Source organism: Notolepis coatsorum (assembly GCF_963971535.1).
Source record: "Notolepis coatsorum genome assembly, chromosome: 8".
NCBI classification, from domain to species: Eukaryota; Metazoa; Chordata; class Actinopteri; order Aulopiformes; family Paralepididae; genus Notolepis; species Notolepis coatsorum.
The window spans coordinates 47,540,944-47,562,970 of NC_140172.1; the positions used below are offsets into that span (position 1 = coordinate 47,540,944).

The 22,027-nt window shown below is 44.9% G+C and overlaps 2 protein-coding genes across 2 annotated transcripts; one reads left to right on the top strand and one right to left on the bottom strand.

Moving 5' to 3' along the window:
- Positions 1 to 518: 518 nt before the first annotated feature.
- Positions 519 to 14,212, top strand: alox5ap (arachidonate 5-lipoxygenase-activating protein). Its single transcript, XM_084319855.1, has 5 exons — positions 519 to 648; positions 1,095 to 1,176; positions 11,064 to 11,134; positions 12,019 to 12,100; positions 13,070 to 14,212. Exons 1-5 carry the CDS (start codon positions 579 to 581, stop codon positions 13,230 to 13,232), a joined length of 468 nt encoding a protein of 155 aa, XP_084175981.1. The 5' UTR covers positions 519 to 578; the 3' UTR covers positions 13,233 to 14,212.
- A 1,480-nt stretch (positions 14,213 to 15,692) lies between these two features.
- medag (mesenteric estrogen dependent adipogenesis) lies at positions 15,693 to 21,604 on the bottom strand. The gene is made up of 5 exons (XM_084320063.1): positions 21,377 to 21,604; positions 21,101 to 21,237; positions 20,198 to 20,313; positions 19,471 to 19,641; positions 15,693 to 17,417 (listed from the first exon to the last, which is right to left on the bottom strand). Exons 1-5 carry the CDS (start codon positions 21,574 to 21,576, stop codon positions 17,370 to 17,372), a joined length of 672 nt encoding a protein of 223 aa, XP_084176189.1. The 5' UTR covers positions 21,577 to 21,604; the 3' UTR covers positions 15,693 to 17,369.
- Positions 21,605 to 22,027: the final 423 nt, after the last annotated feature.

The following is a 22,027-nucleotide window of genomic DNA, read 5'->3' on the forward strand; positions in this document are numbered from 1 at the left end:
CTTGTAGACCAGGCCCATTGCAAGTTGCTGTACTCTGTCGTCTACTCTAAGCCATCCTAGGTTGTCAAAGTGGGCAGGGGTGAGGTGGGTTCTAGGAGTAAGATCAAGCAGTAGTCTGACCAGTTTGTTTTGTGATGTTTGTAATCTTGTTTTTAGCGCCTTTGAGGTTCTTTGGTACCATGAGGTGCAAGCATAGTCGTAGTACCCTTGAATGAGTGCTCCTGCCAGAGTCTTCAGGGTATTCTTGTTTACCAGAGAGGAGATCCGGGAAGAGAGAGATATTCACATTACATTAGTGAGCTTCTTTCTAATAGTTTTATCAGGGTTGATTCTAGCCACTTTCGTGAGTCACGAAAGGGACTAGGTTGATGCCTCCACACACAAAAAAAAACATGTAGAGCCCACAGAGCCCCCCAGTGGCAAAGGGGCGTAACATTTATTTGAATGAAGTCACACAACTGTTCACAACACACTTTACATAAAATAGAGGAAGCAAACAAAAATACTGTCAAAGTCGACATGACATAGAATAGATAGCTCTCCTTCATCAATCTGCTCCCTCCATTCAGAGAAGCATCATGGAAGCAATTGTGGTGGAAAACATCTACCTCCTCGTCATTGTCACTCTCATCAGTGTCCTACAGAATGGTGAGAAAAGAAAGAAGTAATTTGTGTTTACCAAGTTTACTCTATTCAAATAAATCAACCATAGAGATATGCGTATTTGGTGCAGGGATGTAGTGGAGGGTGAACCCACCTAAACTCAGGATTCACCCACCTTTTTATTTGTGAAATAAAGTTTACCCACCTTCTTGAAGTCACTGAAGTCATAGTATTTATTATTGTAATTCGTATCATATTGATATCATATTGATGAAGTTCCAAGAAAAGTGGATCTAAATGAGGAAATAAAACAATGTAATACTATTCTGGAAAATATACTGTGTGTAGCTGTGATTATTGGCATTATTGTGAATGTGTATTAAAGTTAATGGATTACACACCTTATATTTTACCAGTGCATCACCGGTTATATGCCCGCTCAACGCTTACTATTTCAATTGTTCCTCTTTTCATATGTTTCTGGGTTCAAGCATTCTTTGCTCAGAAGGTAGAGAGGGAGTGCAAAGCGCAAATTGTCAACCCTGCTGCTTTTGAACGAGTGTCCTGTGCCAAGTAAGTACCTTGTTTCCATTCCTTGCTCACACTGCAGGTTTGTCAGTCTCACACTTGCATATCTTTATTTGTAGCTTAATACCTTTCCTTATTTCCTATATACATTGTGTTTAACATTTATTAGTGCATTTGCATACCATTAACACATTTGCATTTGTTTCTGTTGTAAACTTCCCATTTGGCTTTGCATTGTTCGGTTCTATGTAATGTGCCGCTGCCAGAACACAAGTCAGGATGTTTATTTAAGGTGAAAACACTATCTGATATACAATGTTCTTGGCTATCCTACTGTAGAACACAGTAGATATAGATTTTTTCCTTTCAAAGGATAATAAATTGACTGTACTCAATTAGACATAACCTATACCATAGGGTTGTCCTCAACTAAATCAATCCGTTTAGTCATTATGAACAAATAGCAACATCTCTATTACAACAGAACGCAACAAGGTTTATGGCGAATTTACCTCTTCGGTTCAAATAACAAACTCAGCAAGACCGACGGCTTCTCAGTTACAGTGGGTGACAATATTGTCACAAGGAAAGATGAAATTACATATACCTAGGTTCCATCCTAGAGGCAAATCTTTCCTGTAACAAAATGGCATCAAATGTAATAAAAAAAAGTCAAGCAAAGAACTAGATTCTTGTACCGGATCTCCTCTCTGGTAAACAAGAATACCCTGAAGACTCTGGCAGGAGCACTCATTCAATGGTACTACGACTATGCTTGCACCTCATGGTACCAAAGCCCCTCAAAGGCACTAAAAACAAAATTACAAACATCTCAAAACAAACTGGTCAGACTACTGCTTGACCTTACTCCAAGAACCCACCTCACCCCTGCCCACTTTGACAACCTAGGATGGCTTAGAGTAGACGACAGAGTACAGCAACTTGCAACGGGCCTGGTCTACAAGATACACTACACCACTAAGGTACCCCCCATGTACATGTCAAAATACTTTCCAAAGGTCAGTGAATAGTGAATACCACGACCACAACACCAGAGGGAGCTCCACAAATCATGTTAAACCCAGATTCGGCTCAAACAAGGGACTAAACACGTTTCGCAATTATGCCACATCAATGTGGAACGCCCTACCCACAGCTGTAAAGGAATGTGAATCACTACCCACCTTCAAAACCACTCTCAAAGAGCACCTACGGGAGACTGCAATTCGAAACTGGCCCCTGTAAATGTCCAAACCCAACCCCCTCCAATGTACAGTTCCCCCCCCCCCCCCCCGCCTACCCAACCCCCCCTCCCCCCACCCAACCTCCTCCAATGTACAGTTTCTTCCCCCTCAAATGTATATACTATCCTTTCAGACAATTTTTGTACTCATAAACAGTACTGTACATTTGTAGATCTGGTATGGCATAAATGTCTAGATGTAACCGTACTGTCTACCTGTATGTCATGTATGTCATATATGCAATCTGTTAATACAATTTTCAATCAATCAATCAAAACCATATTCACACAGTGGCCATTATGTCTCCTGTGGGGGCCCCTGGAATAATTCCTTGGACACAGGAGACAACAATGGTGAGAACCACTGGATTAAAGGACTAGGGGGCAGCCCAAATACTAGATCCCACAAGTTTGTCTGTTGTGTTCATGTTTTTCCATTGGGTTTATCTTATCGGGGGGGAAACCCTTGCGAGCACGGGGAGAACATGCAAACTCCACACAGAAAGGCCTGGGAGATCCCCCACCTGGGTACCTGCAGTGGTGCAGTGGTGGTGCCACGCGGTACCACGCCGTCCCAGCAGTTTTCTGGGCAGAAGTACGCGCAGTCGCGCACGGATGTGCACATCCGTGCACACGCGCGCACACAAAAATGCGTTCACAACTTTCACTCGACTCGTCGTCCGTGCGCCAAGTACCCGGTACTCAGCTAGTCTTTGCATAACAATGGCATAGCAATAATAACAAAGAACGAGAAGTGCAAAACCAAAATACAAGCCCTGTACCAATTGGTGCGGGTTTGCTTGAGCTGTGGAGCTCTCACTATGTGACAAATGGTCCCGACTGGAAGGACGAGGCATTAAGTTGTGCTTCAGAAGGAAACTGTCCTCCTGTAAACTGTAAGTTACATTGTTAATTTAGTTTGTATTTACATTTCTAGTTTAAGTTAATTCAATTAAAGAAATTGTAACTACAATATTGTATCTACAATTACATTTAAAACATTGTTTGTTTTTCAACCATATCTGTTGACAATATAATTTCTTTATATTGAAAGGCTACATCCTGCTACCTTTTTCAGCTTCTCTATTTCAAGGCAATATTTACAAAAACTAAACTAAAACTAGTAATTTCCTATACAAACATGTTTCCTACTATTTATGCATAATAATCATCTGTTCTGTGCGCACGCGAGGGAACATGTATGCGCATGCGCGGGAGCGCGCGTGCATGTGGCGTCATTTAAACAGCGTACAGGCAGTTCTGATATTACGACTGCACCACTGGGTACCTGGCAACGCGGAAACCTGGTCCCCAAGTGGGAATCGAACCCTGGACCTTCTTGCTGTGAGGCGACAGTGTTAAGTTTGTTAACCACTACACCACCGTGCCAAATGTTTTGACACAGTATATATGACTGCCTCTCATGCAATAACTGTCACTTCTGATGTAGCAACCAACTCAAGAGCAGAAAAACAGAAAATAGTCTTGTGCTGTCAAAATAACAGGCACGTTGAGTTTGGGGAAGGAGAACGAGGCTGATCAGTATGTGAAGCAATTTTGGACACAAACACAGTAGTCTTCTGAAGGGTCACACATGGGAAGTGGTTCTTGAGGGACAGTGCAACACACGAGCAGAATGGCCATGACTTGTGAATGGCCAATGCTCAGAGACAGCACTGTGTCATAGCTTGTGCAATGAATTTCCCCAAGGGGATCAATAAAGGAATATCTTATCTTATCTTTAGGATACTATAGTTGTATATACTATCAATCACATTAGGTATGAAATGAGCAGAGGTGGAAAGAGTACTGGAATACATTACTCAAGTGTAGAGGTACTGTTTAAACAGTAGTATTATGAATGGTAAATTAACTGCATTTACAGTATACAGAGCTTTTATCCAAAACGCTTTATAACGTATGCCTCATATTCACCCATTCACTCACATATTCACACACCGACGGCAGAGGCAACCATGCAAGGTGCCAAGCTGCTCATCGGGAGCAGTTAGGGGGGTTAGGGGTGTCTTGCTTAAGAACACTTCTGTATCATTAGGGGATCCGCTCGGCATCACTCATGCACTCCCTCGCGTACGTGCACGCGCACTGAATAAATTCCACAAATGTACCTTTAATACCAGTATTCATCTGACCACACCCCTCGTTAGCTTACCTTCATAAGCAGGTGTGTGGTCACCTGCTCTCCTCCTTCTCGCTTTCACCACAAGGAAGTGCCTCGGTAGTACTCACTTGACGTGTTGTTAGTTGAAAAGAGTTGTGACGAGTCTACATTGTGCTTAGTTTTTTCTTCTCTCATATGTTAAAAGGGAAAAGCTAAGTCATAATGTTTTCTTCGGAGAGTAGACCTACTCTTCACCAGCGGTTCTCCATTCCCGCCTCCGTCGTGCGTTTTGGTGCGGGGCTGCTGCCACTTTCGTGGTTGCCGACCCAGCCCAGGAGGCAGCCGATGGGTAGTTTGCCTCTCCGAGGAGCCGAGGCATCGGTGCCGTCGCTCCGGCGATGGCCTGATCTCGACTCTGGTTCCTCTGGTTCCAGGGAATCGGAAACTTTTCGCGTCTGCCCGTTCACGTCGCAAGATGGTGGCATGCAGGCGCGAACGGCCTGGGTTTGGAGAATTGCTGGAGACCAGCGAGGATGCGTCCGGCTCTGGATTTCCGATGGAAACTGAGGACTTCATGGAAGAGTCGGACGGATTCTTGTTTGAAGGTCCTGTGGAGGAGAGTATCCCTCCTATCCAGGAAACACCGGAGGGGGGAGAAATGGCTCCTTGGGACGCCTTGTTCGAAGATGTCGGGGAACCACCTCGGCCTCATCAGCAGGATGCCCTGCTATCAGCCACATCAGACTGTGGCTCCTCAATGGGTCGAAGCCTGCTGCATGTGAGGGATGCGGGTTCGGTGGAGGAAGGTCAGCAGGGGGAACTGCGGGCTTTGTTTCCCGAGCTCATGGCGGTAGCCGCCGCTGCAAACGGCGTGCCGCTGCCATTGCCTGCTCCTGTCCCTGACGATCTCATAGGTCATTTCTGGCAGCGTCGCCCGGTGAGAGGGGTGGACGTTGTCTACCCATTTTCCCCCTCAATGGGGGCCTATGTTCGTCAGGGTCAGGCGGTGTCTCACATCATGGGACTTACCCCCGCCTACGTACCAGTTACGCGGGTGTCGGGGTTGGTCAAAGGTATGAGAGAGGGCATGCCACGGCTTGATAGTCCGATGGCCGCTCTCCTCTGTCCGGATGTGGTGTGGGAACCATTATGCAAGCCGGTTCTCCATGGAAGATCGGCTAGGCGATTGGCATATTGGGGTGACCAGTCATTTATCGCTGGTACACAATCGCTGGCTGCGGCTTCTAACATCGCCCACCTAGCTAGATTTGTATCGGGGATTATGACGGGCGGCGTGGATCTGACTGAGGTAAAATGCGATCAGATCACCCAGGCGGCAGGAGCTGTCCTGCACCTTACCCAGGTGCTGGCCATAGCCTCGGGGAAGACGCGCGCCCTGGCCACCCTGACCCAGCGCCACCTTTGGCTGGAGCAGGCTCGAGTGCCGGATAAGAAGAGAACCCCTCTTCTGACGGCCAACCTCTCCGATGCTGGACTGTTCGGGAAGGCCCTGCGGTTGATGACCTCAACGTGCAGAGAGATGGCAAAGGAGAGATCCGTTCTTCAACCCCATTTTCCGCCTCCCGTCCTTGCCGGTGGAGTCAGAAGGCTTCCACGACGTCGAGCTTCCTCCGCCGTGCCTACCACTGCCTCTACCGCCGCTGCTGGCCCCTCCAAGAAGGCCAGGAGAAGAGACAGCGCTTCTGCTACCGCCGACCCATCCACGACCGGAGGAGACGGTAGGGAACGTCGAGACCAGCAGACAGTTAACTATCGTCCCTCCGGGGCTCCTCGGGGTGGCAAGACTCGAGCGGCGCGAGGTGGCAGACGCCGCTAAGAGTGACTTTTCCCCTCTGTGCCCCCTCTCCTCTACACCCTCCCCGGCCCCTTATGATTGTGTTTTTGAGCCATATAAAATAAAAAAGTTCCCCGATATAAGGGGAACTATGTTTTTGGCCAAACAAACTGTGTGTTTCTTCAACAAATCATATGATGGGGTTGCGTAAATATGAATCTGCACTGTTACGTTGAGAGATGAGTCATGTTGTGTTACGAGATTAAGCAAGGTCTGCAAGCATACACTCAGTCGTAGGAGGTTCTATTAGCCTGACGCTCCACATGCAGGTAGAAACTGGTGGTATTCCATTGCTTAAACAAAGTATATGTGTTCCACAACGCTGTTGTGTTAGTTGCAGTAATACTTGTACACACACATTCCACGGCCTAGCCGTTACTCTCGGTCAGCGTTTTGCTATGTACGACATAGTCAACGGGTGTAGGATTCACACACATACGACTTGTTTTGTTGTAAATCCTGTTCACATTTTGTGGGTAGCGGGCATTGTTAGCTTACGCTATACATTAGCATTCTACCGGAGGTTTCAAAATGCTACAGTTGTTTTTGTTTGTAGGGAAAGAAGGGTTTTTTTGTGAGGGTGTCGAATAAACCCCTCCTTCCCACTTGATTGGTTTAGGAGATTTTATCTCATTCTGCTGAGCCAGTCAGGGCCGAGCCGTTAGGACGTCTTGGCAGGGAGGGGGGGGGGGGGGGGGGGAGGGTTATCCTGCCGACTCCTATTACAAACAGGAGCCGTGTGCAGGGTTTCCCCTCATAGCAATGTATGGCGACGCCTTCCGTGAGTTAAAGAGTGTTAAGGTGTCGAGTTAGAGCGTAGGGCTTACGGGTCTGCTACGCTCGATTTATGTGTAAACTTGAGTCAGTTGGTCACGTGACTCACAGTTGACATGTCTTTTTCATGACTACGACTCATGTGGGAAGGTTTCTGGGAAGGTCCGGTCTTTACTCTTTGACAAAAGGAGTGACTGGATGTAAAAACATGTAAACGTTTTTTTTACTCCCAGCTGTGCAGTTGGGTTCATACGGGTGATGCTTCTTCTTTATTGTTATAAAGAGTTGGATGAATCTATATGAATTGGAAATGGGGGATCCTGATGGAAACAAGACTAACGTCTTTCTCAGGTCTACATCCCCTTAACAATTGTGTGTATTGAGCCGTACTGTATTGTACCCATTCTGCAATCTGTTGGATAAAGTTTTCATTCATTCATTCATGGAGTTGGTTGCATCCCGCCCCTCTTGTCGTTCCCCTGGGCGCCTTGGGGATTCAATAAGATGGTCTACATAGCCTATTATTGATATGGATATGCCCGACGCACACATAGTGCTAGCTCAGGATGTTCTGCTGGACATTAGGAAACTGACTGGCGCGCCTTGGTTGCTTGGGGTTAAAACAGCGTTTTTATAAAGCAATTGGGATGGGGGTTTTCCTCTTCCGACGACCTGTGTGGTTGTCGACGGGTTCTCGTTCATATCAGGGGATGATAACGGAATGGATCTGAACATATGTAGAAGGGTCTCACGCCCTGGGGGTGGGCCACCGGGCGCGGTTCGCACCGAACGTCTGAGTGGCGCCTTCTTTTTATGTTTAAGATCAACACGCATATCTGCCCCTTCTCCTGGAGTTGGCATGTCGGCGTGGTTAGGGCACGGGACTGGTTCTGGTCACGCTGGTCCGGATCAGTTAAACCTGTTGTCCGCCGGGGATGCAGATCTGCTGTTCTGGTACCCTGAGGGACTTGGGCTTTTTTCAGGGGGAAAAATGCTAGGTCGGTCCGGGTGTCGCAGGGTTAAGCGCTATGGAACCCTTGTTGGGTGCATTGTATTCTACACTGTCGTAATGGCTTACGGCCGTGCCAACCTGTACGCGCCCGATCTCGTCGGATCTCGGCCGCCACGCAGGTTGGTCTTGGTTAGTACTTGGTTGGGTGACCTCCTGGGAATACCAAGTACGGGGTGTTGGGGCTGGTTTTCCATTCTTGCGCTCTTCTCTTACGCATGGCGAAGAGGGGCCTGTTGGAGTGGTCTTTGACCTCCTCGGGGGACCCTGTGCTCCCCGTATCACCGGGCCCGGTCCGAAGTAATGTTTTCGTTGACCCGTAGGCCCGGGATAACCCTGTTGGGAACTGGAACACAGGTACTACGGCAGTGCCGCAGGTGTGTTTTGGAGTTTTTTCCTGGGGGGTTATGGGACCAACCACCGCATAGGGTAACGACTAGGTGGTTGGTTCTCTGGTGTGTTGGAGCAGTGTCAACTCCCGGGTTAACCGGTTGAGGGTGCCCCTGCACGTTCATGACGTCTGCCAATCGTGTCAGCCTTCTCTGCCTCAACCCCTCTGGGTGGGGGTTTTTAAATGGAGGCTTGATCATGCAACAACGCCAGCATGCGCCCCTTCCGCCGGGGCGGCTGTGTTCAGCTGTCCCCTCTGGCGCCTGTCTCGTCCGCAGTCTCCAGGCTCGGGTTAACAGCCTGTTGCCTGGTTTTTCCCCGGTGCGCTGCCTGCTTCCGTTGGTTAACCTTTTTTGTGTGCTTACGGCCATGCTGACTGCCTGTTCTGCAGGGTCAGTGTGCCAGGTGGTGTACTATTGGGGGGACAGGGCCCGCTCGGCTGAGGGGCCTTTGTTCGAATATGCTGGCGATGTGGGGGGCGGGGTCACTAAGTGCCCACCTGGTGGGGTCGTGATGCTGGCATCATGGACTTCTCCGGGCCCCTGTTCCAGGGGGTCCAGTCCCTTTGGTAGGTCTGGGCCTTCCTTCGCGCTCCGCTGCTACGGCCTTGCCACGGGGTTGGGTTTGCCCTTGACCCTGTGTTTCTGGGGGCAGTAACGAGGTTGTTCCCTCCGTTCGTTCCCGGGTGGCATGCGGGTTGTGCGTGTGTGTAGTCGTGGGGTCAGGCCACGGCTGCTCACCCTGTGCGTTGAATTGCTTGAGTGCCTCTTCGCACGGTCGGGTCCGTCGCCCTCCCGGGAAACCTCTAATAGGGGGGGTGCCCTCCATTAGGGGGGGTCGGGGGGGCTCGGCCCTCCCTGTTCTGATGGTTGTGGGGGGCCTTCAGTGGGGTGTATTTGTCAGCCGGTGGCTCCGCTCGGCCTCCCTATGTGCATGAGTGATGCCGAGCGGATCCCCTAATGATACAGAACGTTAGGTTATGACTATAACCAAGTTCTGTTAATTAGGGGTGACGCTCGGCATCCGACGCCGCTGCAGCCCTTGACCTCACCTTGTGGTGAAAGCTTGGGAAGGAGGAGAGCAGGTGACCACACACCTGCTTATGAAGGTAAGCTAACGAGGGGTGTGGTCAGATGAATACTGGTATTAAAGGTACATTTGTGGAATTTATTCAGTGTGCGTGCACGTACGCGAGGGAGTGCATGAGTGATGCCGAGCGTCACCCCTAATTAACAGAACTTGGTTATAGTCATAACCTAACGTTCAACACACTGGAGGCTCGCTTGCGTTACCGGCGTGCGGGCGAAAACGAGCGTAGCGTCACGTGGGGTCAGTGGGCCAATCAGAGCAATGTTAGTTGCCTAAAGTATTCACGCTGCCGGCGTGAGCCGGAATCGAACCGGGAACCTTCCGATTACCAGATGGAGTAGCAATCCAAAAAAAGTACTTAGTGTATTCAGTTACTTTTGAATGCAAATCATAACAAATCATTTGTGCATGCTCCAATATCATCCCACTAAAATCTACTGAGTACTCCTTTTGGTGTGGTCTTAATAAATATTTTTTATTGGTTACTGTAAGACCCTGTAACGTTGGGGGTTCGCTCTGCTTAGTGAGCGAGCCTCTAGCGTTACCTGGTGGGTAATTACCATTGTCTACCTGTCTTAATTACACTCATTGGTACCTGGTGTGGCTCGTTAATGTCCCTTCATATTTTCCCCTGTATCGTACAAACCCTGTCAGTCGATCACCAAACTGTCCGTGAGTAGCACCTGCCTGTGTAAGCCTTATTGCTCCTCGCCATGGAGGATAACTTCGTTAGCTATGTGTTCTTAGTTGTTGTGTCATTTTGATTGCCATATGATTTCGTTATTGAAAGTGTATCTTACAGTATGCAGTACAGTCGTTTGACGTGTTTATTATTTAACGTGTTTTGGAGACCTTGCTTTCTCCCCTTTATTTTCCCCGGTTTGTGTAGATTACCTTGTGTATTATGATTATTTAACGTGTTTTGGAGACAGAGATTTCTCCCATTTTGTTTATCCGCACTCGTATGCGTGTTCATTCATCTACTCAAATAAAAGAGTATCCCTTTGTTTGAAAACCTACACCTGCATCTCGTATTTTGTTCTGCACTGCACCTGGGTCCAACACACCTACCAAACCGTAACAGACCCATGTTTTGAATCATAGAGCTTGTGTCAGTTATGTCCAGAATGACTGTTTTACTGTAAATGACAAACTCTTATGACCAAAAATAGAACTTACTCCACTTTTTTTTATTAAATACTTATTCAAGAACATATTCAAGAGCTCAAGTAGAAATAAAGGTATAGGCTTTTAAAAGTACTTGAAAAGTAAGTTTTATGTAACTTACAGCAAAACATCTACTCACTTGCTCAGTGACTAGAGTAAATGCAACTAGTTATACTTTCCACCCCTAAAGAAATGTTTATTTGTGATAGCTTAATTTTTGTCTCTCATTGCAGTTCGTATTACAGCATGACTTTCAGTTATTTTGTCTTGTTTTGCTCCCCAGTCGTAACTGCATGGATGCCTACTCCACTTTCCTGGCTGTGATGTGGTGTGCTGGTCTGTGCCTCAGCCAAGGTGAACATTAACCAGGCTTAGAAACATACGTACATGGGCACTCGAGTAGCACACCACATAGCGTGCTGAGTCGCGAAGCGTTCACCCCGGGTTCGATTCCCTGACCCGGTGGCCTGTAGCCTTTCTCCAACGCGTTCGTGTTTCCGCGTCTGATTGGCCAGTTCATGTGACATGTACGTCCAATCGTGGGACCGCAAGTTTCTACACTGGTTAAGCTTAGGCGCTCTTTCGAAGTTGGTTAAGGTTAGTTTGTCTTAGAGCATGGCGATAGAACGCCTGCCCTGATTCCAAACTCTAACCTTAACCAACTTCGAAAGAGTCGCCTAAGCTTAACCAGTGATAAACTAGGCGTTGGGTAGTTTGCAGGCTGTTCGACCCGGAAATAGGTCGCAGAACTTGCCGTCCCACGATTGGCGCACATGTCACATGACCTGGCCAATCAGAGCGCAAAACGGGAACCCGGAAACACGGACGCATTGGAGAAAAGCTACACGCCATGTGCCGCATGTCTTCCCCTCTTCTCCACCCGTTTCACCCTCTCTCCTCTCTCCTCTCTCGGTCCTGCGTTGTCGCTGTCGGTCCTGCATGGCCAAAAGGTCCTGCGTTGACCAAAGAAAAAATAATAATAAAATAAAAAGCTGAAAATGCTATAAATAAAATCTAAAAGAAAACATATGTACATACCTCAGTACTGTAAATAACACGTGAGCGCATGCACGCACATATGCAAACACATACACTCACTATAAGGATGCATATTATAATTATGAAATCATGTTAATTAAGCCAGTCTATCATAAACATGCAAGTGACATTTAGTAAGAAACTGGCCACAGATCACATCAGTTTTCTTGAAGTGATCTTTGCTTGTCATCCTCTTAAAGCTCCTGCTGCCTTCGCTGGGATCATCTACCTTGTGGTCAGGCAGAAGTACTTTGTTGGTTACATGGGACAGTCATCTCAAAGGTAAATGCAAGCCATGTAAAATAAGTTTGTATGTAACAACTTTGTATGCATCATTCTGCAATAATCATACCATATACAATTAAATATTGTGTTGACACCCCCAGTGATGTCATCGGGGACATTGAATCATGGGTCTCATTCTCCAAGGACAAAAAGGGCTTTCTCTAAAACTTAGGGCCATTTGAGACCTTTTCGGGATGATTTTGGGATTCACCAACCATCCCAATAAAACATATATAATTAATATTATATTATATTGTCTTGCCCGAAAAGGTCTCAAATGGCCCTAAGAGAAAGCCCTTTTTGTCATAAATCCGTTGGAGAATGAGACCCAATTGTCTTGTGTTAATTACAGCTCAATGATAAGGTAGCAGTCCTTATAAGACAAGGTGTTGCTCTTGTTCATCTACATAATTTCATGGAGCTGTAATTAACACAACGCAAGGATTCAGTGTCCCCGATGACATCACCGGTGGCCATGTTCAAACTCATTTACTCTCAATAACTGTCAAACTAAATCGATGTGTGCAAAACGGTTTAGTTTTTGGATGTGTGAGAGATTATGTGCAAAATAAATTGGCATGTGCCCCTTAAGTGGTCATTCATGAAATGAACAAAGCAGAGACCAATGCCCTTCGATACATTTGAATGAGATCAGATTGTAGGTGTGAACTCTTCTTCATCAGAATACTCAGAGCAGAGAATATTTTGTTGACTATTCTAGTTGATATATATTAATTTTATTTTCTGAATGGTACTTTATTTCCTCAAAAATACCACATTTTATTGTAACTTGCTTCAATCTGATACTATTTATGACCATATATACTTGGCTACAATGGTTTGTATCAAATTTAAAAGATGGGTGAGCCATTTCAGTTAAAACTGAACCGAGTTTAGGTAGCTTTACCCTTCACTACATCCCCATGAATGTGTGGTCTGTCTGACCAACATCAATCTTCTGTCCAGTACTCCAGGATACCTGTTTGGGAAACGAATCATCTTCTTCTTGTCTCTGATGTGTTTTGTGGGGATCTTCAACTACCTCCTGCTGCACTACTATGGCGGCGACTATAAAGAGCACGTGGAGACCATCACCAGCGCCGCATCTGCTCTGCTTCTTATTCCCTAGACCTACTGTACATGTGCAGAGTTGGGAAGTAACAGTTTAAAGCAACAGGATTTTAGACATCTCTACATTTAACTTTTTTTAACTAATCTTTTAAACCAAGCAATTGTTTTTATTGCTGTAAAACATATAAATAAATAAAAAAAAAAATACATGCATAGGCAGCCAAATGGGCTCCTCTGAAAATGCTTAAAGCAAGTTTATCCGGAATGACTAGGAGCAAAACTATAAAACGAACCATGATTGTATCCATAGTGATAACTTGCTAGCAGCCATAGCCCTTTGATATCCAAACATAAATGGAAAACTGTTTGTGTTGTGATAATCATGATTTTCATAGTTAATGTTAACTATTCAATAGTTAAATGCACCAGTTCATGTTTGCTACTCAATATTTCAGTTAGTTACTTTTTTTATTACTATATTGTATTTGTACTGTGAAGCTATGCATCCCCCACCACATGCTGCTTTGACACCTGAATTTCCCCAAGGGGATCGATAAAGGATTATCTTATCTCTTATCTTAGTTGATGTACCTATGAACTCCCCTAGGTGCTCTATCCTCTGTCATCTATAAAACTTTCCCAATTCATTCTCTTCTTCACTAATATTTTGGACCGTCTTAGACCAGAGGAATAACATGTATGAGTTCTGAAATTGGGTGTAGTTCTTCCTTAATGTTACAGATTACAATTTTAAGCAGGTAATATGAAATCTGTATTGATAACATTTTCAAGGAAACCTTCACAATACTGTGGAATTATGTTACAAGGGATTTAATTTCATCCATTCTTTATCATTAGGCTGAGTTTAGAATATATACAATTTTTTGTAAAATAACCTTATTTGAGTTTGGTATGTTAAATATTCTGAAAAGCAAATGGTGATTCATTGATTTGAGTTTATAAGCATCACATATATACATATATAAGCATCACACCAGAAGTAGATGTTTAGTTACTCCCTTCAAAAGTGCTTCAAACTCAGCAGTTGTAAACTAACCAAATGTATAATTTCTGAATTTCTATTCTAAAATACTATGAAATAAAGGTATTGCCAATGCTACCCAATAGTCAACATTCAATATTTAAAAAGATTATTCACATATGTTCTTCCTGTGAACACTCACCACTCCCACCTAAAGCTATAAATCACAGAGAACCCTCCAATCGATGATGTAACTGGGATGTAAAGTCTGGGGCTTCTCCATAGACTGAATTGGGCTTTGACTTTATGAGGTCATAACATTTTTGGGTGACCAAATTACATCTTCATTCTGGCAATGTTAGAATATGAAACGTCATTTGGGTTCAAGAGCTCACAGAAACATTTTATGGCCTCCAAGTCAGAGCCCCATTAATTGTCTATGGAAGAGCCCCATATTTTATATCTCAGTTAGATCACTGATTAGAGGGTTCCCTCTCTGTTTGCTAGCTTTAGGAGTGGCTTTAACTGCCTTAACTGTCCTGGGGAACAGGAAGAACATTTGTAACTTCTTAATTCCTTGCTGTCTGACTGAGGATGGATGAGACCTGAAACACAGTCTGACAGAAGATGGATGAGAGATATGGAACGCAGTCTGACTGAAGATGAATGACAGATATGAAACGCTGTGACTGAGGATGGATGACGGATATGAAACGCTGTGTGACTGAGGATGGATGAGATATGAAACGCTGTCTGGCTGAGGATGGATGAGAGATATGAAACGCTGTCTGACTGAGGATGGATGAGAGATATGAAACGCTGTCTGACTGAGGATGGATGAGATATGAAACACTGACTGAGGATGGATGAGAGATGAAATGCTGTCTGGATGAGATGAAACACTGACTGAAGATGGATGAGAGATATGAAACTGTCTGAGGATGGATAATAATAACTATTTGTATAGCACCTTTCATAAAGGGGATTGCAGTTCAAAGTGCTTTACATCAGTAAGAAATAAAATAAGTGTAAAACAAGCAGCAAGAGCAAAGCATAAAGTGAGATAAAATAATGCAGATATATTAATCGAATCATATCATATCAGAACCTTACATTCCAACAGGCTTCTTGAATTTCTGTAATCTGTTACAAAACATGATAAAGGTCATAGTATGCACCCAGCAGATAGCGGGGCGTAGAGATAAAAGTAAAAATAAGTCAAATAATATCAAGGGTAAAATGAGCAGACATATTATCAGTTGTTCACATTAGGATCCAACATCCCACCTTGTTTATGGTATGATTGAGTTTTAGTAGAATAGAAAAGACATGAAGGAATGAATGTAACTGAGGGGTTACAAAACCCTGACTGTATTAAAGATTGTGATAGATTAAACCACTGCTAATTATGTACTTAGTATTACTTGCCAGACAGTACAACTAATTATGGCAGACACTCATAATAACACGGCACGGTGACAAAGAAATATCATTGAGGGTATTTATTATTATGCATCAAATTGTACAGATATGAGAATTAAGGTTGCGCTTGTATGGCGAAGAATATGAATAAGTCAGTCAGTAGCAAAAGTCAGTTGGAATGAATAATTCCTACGATGGGGTACTAGACTAAACGCCGCCTGGCGTAGGATGGCAATATAGGGGGAAACGCTGGTACCGCTGGAGACAAGGGGTTTCCTCCCAGAGATGTAAGCTCTGGAGGAAGGAAGAATGTTCGGATACTCAGTCTGTTCAATTGAAGAAGAAGGGGGTTCACATACGGAATCCAGTCCTTGTAATCCAAATGCTCAGCAACAAAGCAATAACTGTAATCCAATTGCACGATAGCAATGACGATAGCCAGCTAGCTTCGGTCCACGAAGCCAGCCCGAAGTAGATCCTCACGGTGGTTAAATCCAAACGACAGTGGGTATTAACGATGCTCTTCTCCAAGGTAGTACGTTCCACAATCACTATAATCCAACCAATACTGGTTCTGCAATCGCCGCCGTAGGTTTCAATATGCACATGTCCAGTAGGTCCACGACTAGGCCCTCCTCGTGTACTGGCACTAATGTATTTAGTCCACGCACACTGGCTAAGGTTTCACTAGCTACTAAACGAACGAACTGCTGGGTAATGCTGCACACGAACGAACTGCTGTTGGCACGATACACAATAAATAACGACTCTTTACTTCACATTAAGCTAAGTCGAACTTGACGTTACGGCATTAAATCTGACACTTTTACTATTCACTTCGCACGTGGTTCTCAACGCTCTGTTAGACGAACTGCTTCTCACTACATTAGAATCACACTGAACTGCTGCTGTTCGCACCTGCCACGATATATATACTTAAGTGGCTTTCTAGTGCCAAACCTAACCACTTGCCCGGAATCAATGCGCTGCCAAGGGCATGTCCCGACTTGCCCAGACTCGCCCTTAAACCTGTCTGAGTGCGAGACTGCCTGGCGCCGCCGTCAGGGGCATTATCCAATGAGGAAAGTGAATATTACTAGGATTCAAACGCAGGCTTAAAGGGATATAACTTGTATATATAAATAATATACAAGGTATATAAAACAATAAATGTAGATTCTCAGCTTTTAATCTGGCCCTTCACAACAATGAAATTAGCACAAAGTGCAGACATACTATATATCATCTTTACCTTCCATTTGGTATCCACAGTTTAAAACCTTTCTTCTCTGGATAAGAGATATGAAACGCTGTCTGACTGAGGATGGATGAGAGATATGAAAAGCTGTTTGCTCATCATGCCGTCGCTCTACCTAAGCGCCACCCCTCGCCTAAACCAAGCATAGTATTTATGCTTATCCGGACAAATCTCTGCCGGAGAATTGCATGCTGTGTGCTATATGTCCGAAAGGGCAACTCCAAGGCAACGCCCGCACCCGATCCTCCACGTGCCGCCCCAAGTGCAAGTCCGGAAGGGGCTTTAGACTCCCATTTGCAATGCAGAGTCACTTTTTCCTAGTCTGAGCAGGAACAATTCCTAATGCCAAACCAACTTATACAAGGCTGGTTCCCATAAAGGCAACAACCAGCATCTTGACACATTGTCCATCCCACTACTAAGCTGGTTCCAGACTCTCGTCACTGGGTCCAGTCTTTTGATCAAGGAGTCCCTCTCAGTGGGTGCTGGGCTGGTGGTGAGCAGATGTGCAGAACACCAACAACAGTGCAGATCTAGCCTACGAATGCCGTTCTCCGTCCACTGACAACTCGACCAGAGAGCTAAAAGGTAGAAATAGAAGAAATATAGTGGACAAATTAGAGACCGACAGAAACACGCATCACATAAACCACAGGCATGCACACAAAAAACACCTATTCGTTAAAGAATTGCTTGGGAAGCGGGCATCACATTTCTAGGGCAAGCTGCCGCTTGCAGAGGATCACTCCAGTTTACTGTGTGTGGATAGGTGCATTTTTAGCCACAGGAAACCGGACTACAATCATGGGAGAAACCTCCCTTATTTGTCTCCATCCTTTCCTCCAATTTGGTACATTTTGCAGTTTAAGCAATTTCCCAATGTAAATCGATTAAGTGATCCACCACAAATGGCGACAGGCATCCATAGCAACATGTAGCAACCGTCCAACTTCACACCCATTTCTCAAGCCCTATAGCAGGGCTATTCAAAGGGCTATGATTCTGACCGGCCCGCAAAAGATTACATGATAATTAAAAAATATATATAAATTAAAAAAAAAATCTTTTCATGTCAACGTTCACACGCACAATTGAGCCAAAAGTCACTCAATTAATGGCAGATTTCATTGATAAATTGAGGGAAAACTTTGCAAGTCGATTTGATGAATTTGACATGCCCAGAGAATTGATGCATTTTGTGAGCAACCCATTTGCCAATGTAGCTGCTATTTCCACAAAAGGACAAGAGTTCCTTGCATCACTTCACATTGATGAAGGTCTCCTGCAACTTGAAATAATTGACATGCAAGCATCATCTGCTCTGAAGCAGGCACTTGAGAATGAATCCACCACAACATTTTGGATAAAGTGTATTCATGTCAACACATTCCCCAAAATAAAAACGCTGGCAATATCTGTGCTAACAATGTTTGGCTCAACATACACCTGTGAATCCAGTTTCTCTCACATGAATGCCATTAAAACAAGCAACCGTGCCTCCTTGACAAATTAGCATTTGCATCACTGTTTGCGGGTAGCCCTCACTTCCAGTCAAAGAAGTGCAATCTCTCTCATTAGATGTGTGTATGTAGGCTAGGCCTGTCTGCCCCCCACCCCCCCTGATGTTTGAGAGTTAAGAGTGGACAATAAGTGCTAATAAGATGCTGTGATTTGCTGTTGTTGCACAGCCATGAAGCAATTTTCATAAGCTCAGCTGCACTATAAATGTGTTTTTTTTGTTCAAGTGTTGATGTTAGAATGTTCAGATGCACATCATGCACTTGTTTGTTTTTTATTTTATTTTTATATTGAAATGTTGAAGAGGAGATGTTGCACAGTCATAAATGAAGCACTTTTTGCAGGAGATGTTGCAGATGTGGCACATAAATGAAGCACTTTTTTTTTTAAAGTATACTACTTTTGCAATGTAGTTAAATAAAAGTTGTGAAAATGTGGTTGCGTGTTGTGTCAAGTGTACATATATTCATAGCACGGGGAGGCGCCGTGGCAGTCCGGCCCCTTGGGTTTCTGACAATGTGGCCCCCTGAACAATTTAGTTGAATAGCCCTGCCCTATAGGCTAACGTTAAAGCCGGGTTTCTTAAGGGATATTCCACCACAAAGCGACATTAAACGAATTAGCCTGATTGAGGCATAACTGATTCATAACCGATTCATTCCCTCTCCATAGCTGGCCAAAGCGAACTCTGCTCAGTAGCGGAAGGTGCTAATTTGGTAGAGCTAGACGTCACAATGATGAATAACTCCACCCTCACTCAATTTCCCCAAACTACAACAAGAATGAGTGACAACCTTTTACTGCTGTTGTCCGACAGCCTCCCATTTTCACCTCTTTGGTAAAGTGTAAATTGTCGTCTTTTGTAAAGCAGGAAGTTGGAGCGTGTGCAGTAGTTTAGGGCTATTTCTCTGACCTGGCAGCAATACAGTATGTACCATGTAGCTCATTGTACTATGTAGTAAAGCAACTTGCAAGTGGAATTCCCCTTTAAACTATGTGATCCGGTCCCCAACAGTATGCTTTAATATGATTGCATCCCAGGCAGGGTGACACCAATTACCCAGTTAGGGTCTCATGCCACAGGCATTTTAAGAGCACCTAGGCTAAATGTTCTACCTTGAATTGTCGTTTGCTGAAGCCAAACCAGTGAGGGAAATCGAAGAAAGCGTCAGAATAGTACTTCAGCGTGAAACAGGCGTCTCTCCACACAGGTTTAATGGTCTCCCTGACAGTTAGTCTGTCATCGGTCTTCATCGCCCAGGTCTGCAGCATCTGGCTGAGGTCAATCTAACAGAAAGGAAAAGTCACGGTCCACATTTAAATGACCTGGAGACACTGTAGCCGACTACATTACAATCAATGTGTCTAATGACTTGTTTTGCATAATAATCAACTACTGCTTTTATAATGAAGCAAAAGGTGATGTTCCCAATGGCACTCCGGCTTCTTACTGATTACAATCAATGTTTAAATAAATATGCACAGCATATTGAGGTAATATGCACAAGAACTACCATGTTTCGTTTCACCCTTTCAGGTGTAGGATTTCATCCTGTAGCAGTTTTCTAACGATGACGTTGTCAATCATAATGGCTAGCGGGCACCGAGTGGCTGAATTTTAAAAGATAGAATTCAGAAAATATACCCCCCCCCCCAAAAAAAAACATGTAAACCTGAAAGGGTTAACAAAGCAAAAGCAATTGACCCGTCTCAAACTCTGCCCCATGGCAGCAGTTGTGTTCGCAGGATTAAGAAAAGAGGGCGGGATTGAGATAGGTCAATTTCTTTCTTCACTTTCTTCACTGAGGCATAATATATGCCAAAGGGGGGGAAAACTACTTACATCCAATCTGTAGCTCTCCCCTGCCACAGATGATATGGCCCGGTCCAGCCCCCTCTCCATCTCCCACTTGATGAAGGGGTCACTCCCATCAAAAGACATCACAAACCACTTCAAGACTAGCAGAGAGAGAGACAGATGGGTGAGATACTGATGTTAGATCCATACTACCTTGGTCAGAATCACAAGGCTACTTGTGGCCACTCTTTTGTGGTGCAGGGATTCAATCAATACCCCCGCCCAAAGAAAAAAGTGACTTCCTGCGCACACACCCATGCATCAACTCTGCATTGATTTATTTAAGAGTCAACATTTCGGTCACAAAGACTGTCTTGAGAAAGGTCCTTGTGACGTAAAAGTTTACTATTTTAATAAATGATTGCAGGAGTGATAAAGTGTGTGTGTGCAGGAATTAAAATGTACTTTGGAATACAGAAGAGAGGGGGGCGGGTTGCCTTCACGTTGTCCTGACGCCTTGTTGGCTAGTAGCCAGGACATAAGATAAGATATTCCTTTATTGATCCCCTTGGGGAAATTCACACATGTCTCCACCCAGTGCAAAAAAATACTAAATTGGAGACTGACATGAATCAGACAGTTACTCAGGGTCACGAATAACCACCGCCTGCTACCAGACGAGGCCCATTGGCAAACTCGACGGAAAATACACATCTCTTTCAACAAAATTGGTTTGATTTGGTTGAATCACCAATAAAAACAACAGCGTACACACTTGTATGTGTGTGCTGATTGATTGAAAACTTTATTAACAGATTGCAGAATGGGTACAATACAGTACAGCTCAATACACACAATTGTTAAGGATGTGCAGACCAGAGAAAGACTTTAGTCTCGTCACACCAGGGTCCCCCCTGCTAGTGAGAGGGACACAGAGGAGGTGTTTACCTTTCGGGTCGTTGGCTGGCTTTCTGTTGGCCTGTTGAGACGTTTCTTCGCACAACGACACCAGTAGATAGACCTTCTTGGATAACAGGCTTTTTCTGACACGAGTGTAGTCCCATAAGTTGTGCATTTTGATTTTCCTAATGGAGAAATTTCAAGCCAGATAGACCAAAAGTTACAGTAGGTAAGGTAACCGGTGTAACCATTAAACACACTGAACAACTTGACTGTGGTGGTGGGGAGGAGCAAACCTGAACAACACGTCCCCATCTCTCTTACCTTCCCAGCGAGCTCTGGAACACCACTGTTCCTCCCGAGAACTCGAAGTCATCAATGAGCACCAAGGAGTTATCTGCGTCGCTTTGGACATCAAAGCAACCAGGGCCGCGCGCGTGCACAGCAAACCCGGACGGTGGGTTTATCAAGAAGTCTTCAACCTCAACTATATTCATCCTACAACGGGAACATTCGTCAGCCATGATTCCAGACGGTGCTCTCTCGATGTAGTTAACCTCGTTCCCAGCTTTACATCATCGCAGCAGCAGTGACTAGTCGAGTCCAGAGTCGAGTGTGTGGCCCGCCCCGCGCCTGCGCGCATTCAATGAACTGTTGCTGATCCCACGTGACTATAGACAAGTAAACATTCCACTTCAACCGACTCATTTCAACGCAGAAAGTTGGACTTTGTTCCACCGTCGGTCGAACCGTTGCAGGCTGTGGCATGGCGTAGACAGCTCTGCCTAGGAGTGTGTGTGAGTAAACATTTACCCATGTGACATCATAAAGTTCAAGTTCCATCCATCATATGTCAGGATCTATGGGTAACAGTACTACATAACTGCATATCGTATATGTCACAAATGTAACAGTACTAAGTACCTGTATGTTTGTATGTCCCTATGCCATAAATATGTATGTTGTGTATGTCAT